Raw genomic sequence first — 13,467 nt, 5'->3', positions numbered from 1 at the left:
ATAATTGAGAGCTTATTCATTTAAAGTAAAAGAAAAAAATCTTAACCATCTTAACAAGAAAATCACCAATAAAAAAAAAATCATCCATTAATTTAACAAACAAGTTTTTGAGCACTTACTATATATCAAGTACCATTTTAAGCACAAAATAGACATCAAGAATTTTCATCCTAGAGAAATCTTTCAAAATATATTATATATTTACTACTTCTCTGTGATTTAATCTTTTTGATGACTTGAGGCTGTTATTCTAAAAAACAAAATGAATGGGACAGTAATGTCACAATGAAATGCAACATCCTCCATACTCCTGTGCATGCGCCAAATGGCTCAGAAATGATAGGACTTTTGAGATATTTACTAGTTTTTACAGATTTTATTTCTTTTGAGTATAACTATCTGGAGAAGCTCCTTTCCCCTTCTGATTTGATCAGTATTTGGGAAGAGGATACTGCAACTTGATAGGATCATGGATAAACTAATCCCATCTGGCCAGTGTGGCTCAGGGGTTGAGCATTGACCTATGAACCAGGAGGTCACAGTTCAATTTCTGGTAAGAGTTCATGCCAGGCTTGTGGGCTCCATCCCCAGTAGGGGGTGTGCAGGAGGCAGCCTATCAGTGATTCTCTTTCATCATGATGTTTCTCTCTCTCCCTCCCTCTCTCTAAAATCAATAAAAACATTTTCTTTTTAAAAAAATTAATCTCAGAGTGGAATAGCTTAATCAACATTTACACTTTAGTAAGCAATTTTAAGTATATCTTTGGGTTGATGAGAGGATTTTTTTCCTTTTTCTTTTTTCATGTTTCTTAACTATACTTTCAGAAAGTTAAGATTTTCTAATAGGTGACTTCCAAATATGAAAGAGCTAATTATCAAGATTCATGATATAAATCAGTACAAGAAGTCCAATTTTAAAGCAGAGTACTCACATGAAAAATTCTATTGTAAACATGTATTTTTCAATAGTTATGATCAGAAGACGAAGCAATATTCTGTTTGATTTAGTAAAGAAATAAATGAATATATTGGTAGTGTTTCTGTATTTAACACACTATATTTCTGTCATCTTAAAAACAAACAAAAAATAACTTTCTTAATTCCACTTCCCTCTGCAGTTCCATTTCTCTACTCCTTTACGTTAGAGCTCCTTTAAGATGTTGCCTGTGACCTTTCGTTCCTCCCCTTCCTTCTTCCTTGAACGCATTCCAATCAAGCATATACTCCCACAACTCTACTAAAACTGCTTTTGTTAAGGTCACCCATTACCTCCAAGTCACTCAACCTGTGCATAATTTTCTGTCCTCATCTTATTTGACCTCTCTGTAGAATTTGAAAGAGTTGCTTGGGCTCATCTTCTTAAAATACTTTCTCCACTGGGCTTCCAAAGATACCCTCATCCTCCTGGTTTTTTGCTTAATGCACCGGCTGCTTCTTCATCTCTTCTACTGACTCCTCATAGCTCTGCGTTCTCACGTTGGATTTACAAGGCATGGCCCATGCACCTGCTCTATGGACACATTCCCTCACTAGGTGACCTCATTTAGTCTCTATTTTAATCTCTATGTGTAAACCACCAGCAACTTCTGTCATTTCTACCTTCCGAATGCATGCAGAATTTGAGCACTTATCACCTCTCCCACTGTTATTCTGGGCTAACATTTCTAATTAGGTTTTTACAGTAACTTCCTAGTTTGTACTCTCAGATGTTCTTGGCTATACCTGACTTTTTGGCCCCTCAGCTGTTCACTCTACATCAGCTACATAAGCTTCCAAGAAAATGTTAGAACAGGCTTTTTAAAGGAAATTCCAAGAAAACATCTGCCTTGGGCCTTTCTTTGCATTTCCTGTTCCATCTGAATGGAAGGTTCTTCCTCTATGTAATTCACATTGGCATCAACTAATTGCTGCCAGTGCTTAATTGTTGCTTCCTCATTAAGGATTTCCTTAATTACCTTATTTAAAATAGAAACTTTATTCTTTTTTTCCCCTGGCATTCCTTATTCCCATTCCCATAACTATTCTATTCGTTACCCCTTTTTCCCCTTTAATGACACTTAGTATTATTTGAACTTATTTATCCATGTGTTTCCTTGTCTACTTGTTATTTTTTAAAATCTTTCTTCCCATCCAGGAATATAAACAGCATGGGGGTAGGGACCTAGTCTATCTTGTTTATAGGGATACTCCTGGTGTCTAGAAGACTGGCACATAGGAAGGGCTAAAAAGTAATATATGGATGAATAGGTGATTTAGAAAAGGATAGAAAGCTGAAATGTGACTATCACTTTTGCCAGGAAAAAAGAGAAAATTTGATAAAACTCCAAGGCACAAATTTCTCTCCATCTACAAAGCATTTCTCCCCATTTATATATAACACATAGTATGCTACTAAATATTTTGTATAGTACCCCAAACACATGATGCTCAGGTTTATTTTCCCCAAAAAGCATTTTTTAACTAACCCACAAAGAAATATTTCTATTAAAAATGAAGGTAAACAGAGAAGCAGACACTTGATAATCTCATGGGGCAAAAACTCAGTAAGGAAGTGAAAAGAAGAAAAAGGAGAAATATTCAGACCTGAGCACATATTCCTTCTACTCACGTTCACACACAGGAGCACTGTTATTCCAAAGGCTCTTCGTTCCAACCCTGACACAGTGACTAGAAGAACTTCCCTGTAAATGAAACCTAAGGGACAAAAGCAGTAGTGACTGGGTGAGCGTACCCCTTCTCTCTTCCCTTCATGGTTAGATCTCAGCTTCTTCCTTTCTGCTAAAAGACAATTTAATTCCTCAGTTAAATCCCTGGTGAAAAAGATCAGCTCATTTGGTTTCTTGGGAGAAAGGCTCAGAAAGCAAAACATTTTGAAAAATGCTAGCTTCCACTTATTGAGTAAAAGTGCTGTACCAAAGAAGGAATAAAAAACATAGGCAGGCCCTAGCCAGTTTGGCTCAGTGGATAGAGCGACGGCCTGTGGACTGAAGGGTCCCAGGTTCTATTCTGGCCAAGGGCACATGCCTGGGTTGTGGGCTCAATCCCCAGTAGGAGGTGTGCAGGAGGCAGCCAATCAGTGATTCTCTCTCATCATGGATGTTTCTATCTCTCTATCCCTCTCCCTTCCTCTCTGAAGTCAATACAAATATATATTTAAAAAAACATAGGCAGGCATTTTCTTGACCTGGTCCCAGGCCTCCAGGAGGTCATTGTTCCCTGACTGTTCTCTGATAGCACCCTTTTTGTCATCAGGAGGAACTGTTTCCTCTAATACGAAATGTAGCATTTTCTTTTCTTAATGGACCAGAAGGAAAACAGCTCCTGAGGTTGGCAAGTCATAGAACATGAGGGAAGATATCCGAGACTGTACTTTTTGCCAATACACTTGGACTATTCCTAAATGAGGCTTATGGCCTATCTGGATTATTGAAGAACAGAGCCAAAATAACAAAAAGAGAAGAAGAAGAAGAAGAAGAAGAAGAAGAAGAAGAAGAAGAAGAAGAAGAAGAAGAAGAAGAAGAAGAAGAAGAAGAAGAAGAAGAAGAAGAAGAAGAAGAAGAAGAAGAAGAAGAGGAAAAGAGGACAGGATTCCTTGCAGTGGTTCTCAACCTATGGGTCGCGACCCTTTCACAGGGGTCGCCTAAGACCATCGGAAAACACATATATAATTACATATTGTTTTTGTGATTAATCACTATGCTTTCATTATGTTCAATTTGTAACAATGACATTGGGGATCACCACAACATGAGGAACTGTACTAAAGGGTCGCGGCATTAGGAAGGTTGAGAACCACTGTGAGCATAATTATCCTAAAACATCTGGTTTATTGTCAGAACATTGGTCTCCTGAACTGCCTCCAGATCTTCACTGAATGACTGTTACTCAATGCCTGTCAAGGAACCCTTGGACTTGTTAACCCCAATAACGAATGTCCCTGTTGAAGAGGGTCACTATCCCGGTCACACTCACCCCTCATCACAAACGAAGGACACTTTGGCTCCAAGCTCGAAGGTAAGTGGAGAGAGCACACGGCCATTAGGAAGTTGGTCCAGGAAGGCAGCACATGATTTCACTGCAGACAAATAAATGAGGAGTAAGACCGCCATGTGAGGTGCAAAGACATTCATCTGCAGAAAGGATGGGAGTGAGTGTAGGCACCTGTGCATGTGGGGGCGGCCGGGCTCCAGTCCCCCTGGGGCGTACAGCGCAGAGTGGCGGCCCCTCTGAGGTCATAGCCGGGCTCACAGCTGTAGCGCACCTCCTGCCCAGGGGAAAAGCTGTCCTTGTCGCTGGGGCTGTGCTGGCCATGCAGGATTCCTGGAGGCCGCTGACAAACTGGGGGAAGAACAGGCACAGCGTTCCTGTCAGTTATGGGGAATATTCTTTGCTAAATCTTAACTCATCCAAGGAGTCAGAAACTCATAAGGAGAGGGGTTCGGGTCTAACAAAGGGGCTGACACACATGCATTCTATTCCTGGCATGTGATTTGGACGATTTCTTTAACCTCTGAAAGACCAAGCTAACTTCTCTGTCAGATGGATAAGAGAATAGCACTATTTCTCAGGAGGATTGTACAGAGTCGATGAGATAAAGCACAGAGAGCGCTCATTACACAGCTGGCCAGAAGGCTCACATCCTTTTCAGTCTGAGAGCTGGTGCTTTGCCCTGCGAATTGCTCGGTAGGAGCATCCCCAACGTCCCCGTCCCTGATGGATTAGGCTCTTGCTCTCCAGGATGAAGGCACACTCACTGCAGTGAGGGCACCCACACACCTTCTTCCTTTCATGCTTCATGCTTCACCCCTAGAAAATTTACTCACACTGCTCAGCACACACCTCCCTCCCAGAACAAACACTAATCCGGGGGTCCTCCCACAGCTCCTGTCACCTGCAGGCCCCCTCAAAGCCTCAGACTCACCCCTGGAGCAGCTGGGCAACTCGGGCTCCCATCTGTTTTGGGCCTGGCAGCGCACACTGGAGGAGCCTTTCATGACAAAGCCAGGCTGACACCTAAACCTCACGATTTCATTTAAGGAGAACAAGCTTCTGTTCTCAGACTCCTTTACTCCATTTTCAACGTGCGGAGGCGTGCACTTATTAGGTACGATGCACTGAGGGGCAGGGCCGCTCCAGAGGCCCACTTGATCTTTGCTGGTGCAATATATTGACATCTCGCCCACGAGTTCAAACTTTTCCCTTCCTTTTCTGTCATTGCAGCGGTAGGTCACCACTATTCCGTATGGAAAATAGTCTCTGCTGTTGCTACTGAAATCTCCATTGGCGATGGTTGGTGGTGGCTTACAATGAATACCTGGCGGAGGGATGGCAAGTTAAACAAAACCTCAATTTCTTAAAGTTATGTTTAATTAGAAATGTTAGGAACCAGATTTTAAAAAACCCAAATTACCAAATATGATTGTTCACAACACTTCTGCTCTTGTTGAATCTTTTCTAACATACAGACTTTTTGCACAACTGAAGATTTGATAATCACAATATGATGGCTCCTGCTCTTCTCCATGACCATTATTTCAATAAATGTCCATATATAGTCCACATGCTTCTCATGTTACATGAGAACTTTTATGTTCCTTCACTATTCTTAATGCAGTTCTCTCACGATAGAAGGCAACTGGCTTTATTCTACTGCTGAATAATATAATGTGGCATTCATACTAGTATAGCATCTTTATCAAATAAATAAACACAAAGAGCTCTGGCCCAGCTAACAAAAAATATGCAATATTGTACATGACACAATAATCACAGACTCAGAAGTAATAAAAATATCTGAATATATGTTCTAGTGACTAGTCTATGCTAAAAATTTAGAAAATGTGAATATTAGGGATACAGACATTTTTACCAATATTGACTCAGGAAATAGTAGACTATTGAAGTGGAAAAATGTATCAAAAATGCTACTCCTAAAAAGATAGGAAGCACAGATAATTTTTTAGACAAATATGATCTAATATCTAAGTATCCGATAACTCCTATGCGTTTTGAAGCATTCCTGAGCACACAAAATTCTTTCTATCATTTCTACCTTATAGTAGGAATGACTATTTATTTATTTTTACTTTTAAGATGATATTTCTTGCAGAAAATTTATGAAATATAAATAAAATATCTTTAAATCTATTACCTAGAAAGAAACACTGTTAACTGTTTAATGTATAATTTTTAATATACATACATACCATATTTTTTCTAAAATATCCTTGTTGGCTTAATAATATTTCAGTGTAAGAATGTTCTATCTGATTCCACTTGGAAGAGCCCTCTTTCTTGGCTAACACATTCTGGCATATTTTAAACTTTTTCTTTTTCTTGCAGAACACATGCTTTGTTCCTTTATTTTTCCCAATATATGTGTATTTATGGAGTTGGAAATAATATGCATATGCAAAATACTAATGTATTAAGTGCTTTAAAAACAGATAGACAGATGATGAACAAATAAAACAAACAAACAAACAAAAAAACCCCCAGATAAACAGAAATTTTTAAAGCACAAAATAAAACTAAATATATTCAGAAATTGTGTTTTCTTCCTAATTTCCAAAGGATCATCTCACTCTTGTTTAAATACCATTATTTCTGAAGCACTGTTTGAAATATGCTCAACATTTATATTGTTTTGGCTTTTTCACCATCACAAACAATAATGTAGGTAAATATTTGTATAGCAATATCCTTGCAAGAAAAAAAAACATGGTAGTTGTTTCTTAAAGAAGAAATCAGAAAATATCAAATTTCTCAATTAAAGGCATGTAGACAGTTAAGGGTTTGACACCTATTGTATATTGGCCTTTTAGAAAGTTTGTTCCCACTTATCCTACCACCGTTGGCTGTGAGAGTGTTGATTTCTTCACATTATCACCAAACCCAGGGGTGTATCCTCTTTATATTCTTGGTTAATTTGGGATTGCTCATTGCTCTTCCTACTCAAAGTGTAGGAAGCTCACATTCCAAACAACTCCCAGGAAGACAGCATGTCACTGTTCAAAGAATAAGAAGGAAGGGAGACAGCCACTGCCTCGATATATGACCTGATACCAAGAGTGGGCAGAGAGGAAGCTGGGCCACTTTCACTAACTGTGTGTTGAGTTCACTGAAGACAACAATCTTCAAATTGGGAAGTGTTCCACCAAGAAAGGAGGAAGTTGGGGGCTGTTTTAAATTATACCCTAAGATAAGGAAAACCCAGGAGGAACTAGAAGTTTGGAACATTGTGAACGCTTTTCAGAACAGGACTCTTGGTTCAAATAGTGGAAGGATATCATTGCCAAGATGGATGAGACTGAGTCTCCATAACTCTAGGGGCACGATGCTAGGGTGCTAGGATGAACTGGTGGGATAGGTGGGAAGAGATGTTAACTCACGTTGACAGAGTGGTGGCTCTGTATCCCAAATGGCAGTATTGTTTGAGATGATACATTTGGCAGATGAGTCACCAATGAGTTGATACCTAAAGGCAAAAAGTGAAAATTATTCCATCCACCTCCCATTAACTTCCTCACAGCACGCATACGTGGCAGAATCGACAAAGTACAATCTGGGAGAAGCCCAAGGACTAGCCTAACCTCCACCTGTTCTATCTGGGTTTCCCTATTTCTCTTTTCCTACCCTCTGACTATCGAAAGGGATATTTCATCTTTAATTCCTCATGGCAGTACTCTGCTTCATTGGGCTTCATTGTGGATTGTATCAGGACCAAAAGAAAATAACCCTCTTGTAGACCAACTTGCTAATTTCTTAAATTGTTTTTTTCTTCTCATATTTAATTGACATTTAAAATTTGTTTGCATTTTCCTTGATATACACATATAATGAACCCTGCTATGCAATTTTAATTTAGGCAAGTTTCTTGTAAATACCCTATTCGATGCTTTTAATCCAATTTAGAAGCCTCTGTCTTTCAATAGGAAGATGAAACCATTCAGATTTACGGAATTAAATGGTATTTTTGGTCTTGCTTTTGTCATCGTTAGTTAGACTACCAGTTTCATAGTGCCCAAAGATGAAGACGCAGCAATGAATAAAACACATCTGCCACAGACAGCAGGGACTTATTTTGACAGAAGAGACAGATACACTCCCTACTGTTCCCTTTTCCTCCTTCTTATTTTCTATATCAGTGATTCCCAAAGTGGACGCTACCGCCCCCTGGTGGGCGCTGCAGCGATCGGGGGGGGGGGGGGGATGATGGCCACAGGTGCATTTGTTTTAACTTTTTTTGTATTACCTTTCTATTCTGAGTTCAATAAATAGTTTCATAATTTCAAACTTCAATGTTTCTAATTTACACCTTTACTGTATTTTACGAAAAAGGTAGAAACATTAATACATATATCTTTTTGTTTAATTGCTATTAAAATTTAAAAAAAATTAATTTCCAGGGGGCGCTGAGTAATATTTTTTCTGGAAAGGGGGCGGTTGGCCAAATAAGTTTGGGAACCACTGTTCTATATGAACCAGATAGGTGAACCTCATTTAGGTGTTCTATTAATTGGGAAGTTAACTATTATCCAATTTTATTCCATTAGAAATTTCATTTCATGTGCATATATAGTGCATGTACACAGCGCATATATTTAAACCTATTTGCTCAATTTTAATGTCAAAATATATAGAGTTTACCCATCCCCTGTGTAATAGAAGTCTAGTTCATCTTGTCTTACTTTCTTCCATTTTCTGGTTTTATGGATATATTTTATGGCTTTGGAGGTTGTTATTAAATTATTATTACATTGAAAAGTTTCACTTTTGAACACTTAGTTCTGTCATTGTATTTGGTTTCATAGCTGTTAAAAATATTTTGCCATGATTTTTTGAAATTTATTTTTACAAATTTTCTACCTCATTGATAGTACTTTTGTACTGTGTCATTTTCCCTTTAAAAAATTATCTCTGGACTGGCTGAATTTATGTTTTTTTTTTCTTCCCAGAATATGTACTTAAATAGTGTAATTACTTTCCTTCAATATATATTTAGAGCCTCTGGATATGAATACTATCTTGGCTCATTAGGACATTATCTTCTGCAATTTAGTGATGCAAAGGATCACTGTTATCCAATATGCATTCATTTCTTTTGCAGGTTTATAGTTTTTAATTTCCTTTCTGAATTCTTGAAGTTTTAAAAACATGTTATTATTTTTATTTTTAAAATAAATTTATTGGGGTGATATTGGTTAATAAAATTATATCGGTTTCAAGTGTACAATTCCATAATGCGTCATCTGTATATTGCATTGTGTGTTTGCCACCCAAAGTCAAATCTCTACTCCTGAAATAACAGACCTTTCCCTAGTGATGGCTAAGGTTTGGCTTATTATTCTCCCTTTGGGAATTTTTGTTCCCTGTATTTTTAATCCTCAGTCTGTCTGTTTTAAACATAGCTTCTCTCTTGGATTTTTCTTTATTTTTTTCCACTAAATTCTGGAAGAATTGGATTAATTTTTTCTTACTTTCTGCTTTAATTTTCTACATAATTCAGTGTGTTTATCACAGATTTTTTTTTTTTAGTTTGACAATTTTGCTTTTCATTCATGTGCAAACATTCCCAATTTCCAACTAGTTTTACAAAAGCAGTGTGCAACTGAATCTTGTTAAAAATTTAATCAGGCTATTTTCTAAAAGTTTTCCCTGACTCTTGGAAGTAACTGTAAGGGGAAATTCTTTCAGATTTTTCAGATTGGTCTCTTTTACACCATTTCCTGAGATTTAGCATATGCTCAGTGGTTTGCTGGTTCATACCATGGACAGTCCACTTCTATTTAGCAAAGCAACATGAAGAAGGTACAATCAGAAAATTTATTGACTGTACTTTAAAAAGCTCACAGAAGGAGATAAGTGTTTAGATTTATTCTAATTTTACTTTGTCAGATTACAGGTACTGCGGTCTGTGAGGCTTAGGGTGGCAAATACATATGTCAACGACCACAAATGATTTTTCAGTGCTTACCCAGCTCAAGTGTAGCCCAGATTCCCTGATGGGCTCCACTGTTCACGCAGAGAATGTGATCAAGGGTCCACTGTGTGCTGAGCAAGGGTAAGCACCAAGGGCAGGACCACTGACCCGTAGACACTTTATGACTGACATTTTCACAGGAGGCTCTGCTATAGGGTTGAACAGTGTCCCACAAAAAAGTATGCTGAAGTCCCCATGAGTGTGACCTTATTTGGAAATAGGGTCTTTGCAGATGTAATCGAGTCAAGATGAGGTCAATAGGGCAGCCCTAATCCAATATAACTGACAACCTTATAAAAAAGAGAGAACTTTGAACTTAGATCCACACACAGAGGAGACATGCTATGTAGAGACACAGATACAGAGGGACGATAGCTGTGGGAAAACAGAGGCAGAAATGGGAGTGATGCTGCCACTGCCAAGGAAGGCCTGAGGCTCCCAGAAGTGGGCAGAGGCAAGGTTTTGGAGGGAGCCTGTCCTGCCAACACCTTAATTTTGGACTTCCAGCCGCCAGAACTGTGTGAGAATCAGTCTCTGCTGTCCTAAGCCACCCAGTTTGTCGTACTTTCTTATGGCAGCCCCGGCAAACGAATGGTGCAATTACCTTTAAGATTTATTTTTGCACACAGCTGCTCAGTGGCCTTCCTTTTGTTCCAGCTGCGTTAGGGCTATTATATGGTTTGACTATGCCCTCCCCTCATTTTTTTCCTTTCTACCTGGAGAGAACCTCCCTTTTCTTATATGCACCACTGTGGTTTCCACGAAGATTACTGATTTCCCTCTGAATCTCATCAACACTTTGTTCATTTCAATCGGGAATTGAACACCTCTATTCGGACTTCTAAAGAGCAGATGGTCGCCTGGCCAGCGTAGCTCAGTGGTTGAGCATCCACCTATGAGCCAGGAGGTCACAATTCGATTCCCAGGTTGCAGGCTCAATCTCCAGTGTGAAGCATGCAGGAGGCAGCCAATCAAGGATTCTCTCATCACGGATGTTTCTCTTTCTCTTTCCCTCTCCCTTCCTCTCTGAAATCAATAAAAATACATATTTGTAAAAAGCAGATGGTCATTCTCTAGCTCTCCTTTCCAATAGTGACTAGAAGGGAGTATTGCTATTCTGCAAATCTTGAATCAAGAGATGTTTTTGTCAACTCACCCTGTATTACAAGAATAATTAATTCTGGATCCAAGGCTGATGTCTGTGTCTATGTGCACCATCCCATGCATAGGCTCTGCAGGGGTTTTACATACTTTACCTGTGGAAAAGAAACAGAATTTCGGAGCCGGGTAGAGTCATCTGAACTTTTGTAGTACAGAAGGTCTCAATGTGACTATAACTTACTAAAGAGTACGTGAAATTCTGATGGTTCCACAGATTTTCGCCTCACCAGATGTCTCAAGTTCAGCCACGTTCTAAGCACCACTTTAAAAAAGACCTCCCACCTACATCTGTCTTATATCTACCGCAAATTGCTCAATGAAATATAGAGGTTCATTATAGCCTCATATCCTACCAATATAATTCTTTCTTCCTACCTGGTTATTAAAACAGTGTATGTCTCCTCACAATTTTTTTTCCTGGTCTGAAGTTGTTCATTACTTACTTTCCCATAAGGAATAGGTTTTCTTCCCCTGCAAATATTTATTAAAACAGTTTCATGAGCCCTGACTGGTTTGGCTAAGTGGATAGAGCATCGTCCTGCAGACTGAAGGGTTCCGGGTTCGATTCCGGTCAAGGGCATGTACCTTGGTTGCGGGCACATCCCCAGTAGGGGGTGTGCAGGAGGCAGCTGATGGATGTTTCTCTCTCATCGATGTTTCTAACTCTCTATCCCTCTCCCTTCCCCTCTGTAAAAAATCAATAAAATATATTTGGGGGAAAAAACAAAAAACAAAAAAAAACAGTTTCATGAAATAAACATTTCGACTAATAATTTGGGATGACCTACAACACCAACTCTTATACCTGGACACTTTTGAGAAGTAAAGTTTTCTTATCTCTAAAATTTGAAAAAGTAGAAGAAGAGCTTATGGATAATTCGATCGATATGGAAAGCTCCAATACAGGTTTTACTCACGTTTACAGACATCCTGGGGACCTGACCACTCCAAGTTGTGTAGACACCTGATAGAGAATGTCCTCCTGTAGTACTCAGGCCGGCATTCATACTTTAAAGATGTCCCAATAGGAAATGCAGATTCATTGGTTTGGGTTTTCAACTCAGCAAATTGAAAATGATCTGGAGCATTACAGTAACCTAAAAACCAAGATATCAAGAACATCAAGTTTTAACATAGAGATACCCAATGCCCTTCCTCTCTCTCTCTCTCTCTCTCTCTCTCTCTCTATCTCTCTCTCTCTCTCTCTCTCTCTCTATCTCTATCTCTATCTCTATCTCTATCTCTATATCTCTATCTCTCTCTCTTAGATTTGATGCCAAAACAAAAGAAAGTTTTAGTTCTGGAAAGATAATTTCCTTGTAACCTTTGGAGGGAAAGTTCCATTAGCACCTGCCTATTAGAAAATATACTATCTATCTGGGAAAGTATTCTGCTATCTGGTTGTTTTGCTCATATAATTTGCTGTCAAAGACAATTTCAATTCAATTTTTCACATTTTTAGGGAGCCAAAAAAGGTTCTTCTGCTCAGGTTTTACCATTTCTTTCTGAATGCATGGGGTCTTGGGCCAAATAGGTAATTTCCTTGTACGTCAGTGAATCAAAACCCCAGTGGAGGTTTCACAAACATTAATGGAGAACTCAAGGTATTTCTTAAAACTAGGAAGGGGCCACACCACCTATTTTGTAGGTCTGATTCCTAAGTTAGCCATTTCAACACAAGGAGGAAATAAGTAGCATTTCCTTAAAATAAAACAAACAAAACTACACTTATTATTATAAGAAAACATTTGTTTGAAGTGTAAATTAAATCAAATTCTAGCTTTAGCTCCATACTCCTATGGCCTATTAGATTTAGGGTCAAATAATGTGAATCCAAAACAGTACAAAGCTTGGAAAAATAGAAAACATATGCACTTGGTTTGGGCAATACCTTCTATGTTAGCTTCTCTTTCAGATGCCCTCCGCCTCCTTTCAGGTTATTTATTCAAATAGTTATGGCTATACAACAGCCAGTTCTGCACCCAGAGCATTTTCTGTTGGAGGATTTGCAAACCAACTTCTCATCTCTTGAAAGTAATTCACTGATTTTTCTCAATTTAAAAGTGTGGCTTATTTGAAAGGTTGTTATAGGAAATTTATTCATCTATATTACCTGTTTAGTTTTATCTCAGAGCTTAAATATTAGCTCTACTGGCTTCTAGTTCAAAGAGTGCCCATCGGGACTGAAATTTATCACTAAGGCCAACTCACACACGAAGGTAGCCTGGTAGGTCTCCAGTCTAAAAATCTAGCTGATAAGACTAGAGTTGCCATCTTAGATAGGTTTCTAATGGAAAAAAAATCATAAAACTTAAGAGAAGATT

The 13,467-nt window shown here is 38.6% G+C and overlaps 1 protein-coding gene across 3 annotated transcripts in view; it reads right to left on the bottom strand.

Annotated features, from left to right (window-relative positions):
• CR1 (complement C3b/C4b receptor 1 (Knops blood group)) overlaps positions 1–13,467 on the bottom strand; it is a 125,503-nt gene that overhangs the window by 86,997 nt on the left and 25,039 nt on the right. For all 3 annotated transcript variants that reach the window (XM_059675375.1, XM_059675376.1, XM_059675377.1), the window contains exons 10-16: positions 12,061–12,240; positions 11,139–11,238; positions 7,392–7,477; positions 4,922–5,314; positions 4,162–4,338; positions 3,973–4,075; positions 2,609–2,694 (exon numbers count right to left, since the gene is read on the bottom strand). In XM_059675375.1, the coding sequence (XP_059531358.1) occupies positions 2,609–2,694; positions 3,973–4,075; positions 4,162–4,338; positions 4,922–5,314; positions 7,392–7,477; positions 11,139–11,238; positions 12,061–12,240 (1,125 nt within the window). The remainder of the gene's footprint in view (positions 1–2,608; positions 2,695–3,972; positions 4,076–4,161; positions 4,339–4,921; positions 5,315–7,391; positions 7,478–11,138; positions 11,239–12,060; positions 12,241–13,467) is intronic.

This window comes from Myotis daubentonii, chromosome 18 (assembly GCF_963259705.1).
Source record: "Myotis daubentonii chromosome 18, mMyoDau2.1, whole genome shotgun sequence".
Lineage (NCBI taxonomy): Eukaryota > Metazoa > Chordata > Mammalia > Chiroptera > Vespertilionidae > Myotis > Myotis daubentonii.
This window is presented reverse-complemented; position numbering and strand designations above follow the sequence as displayed.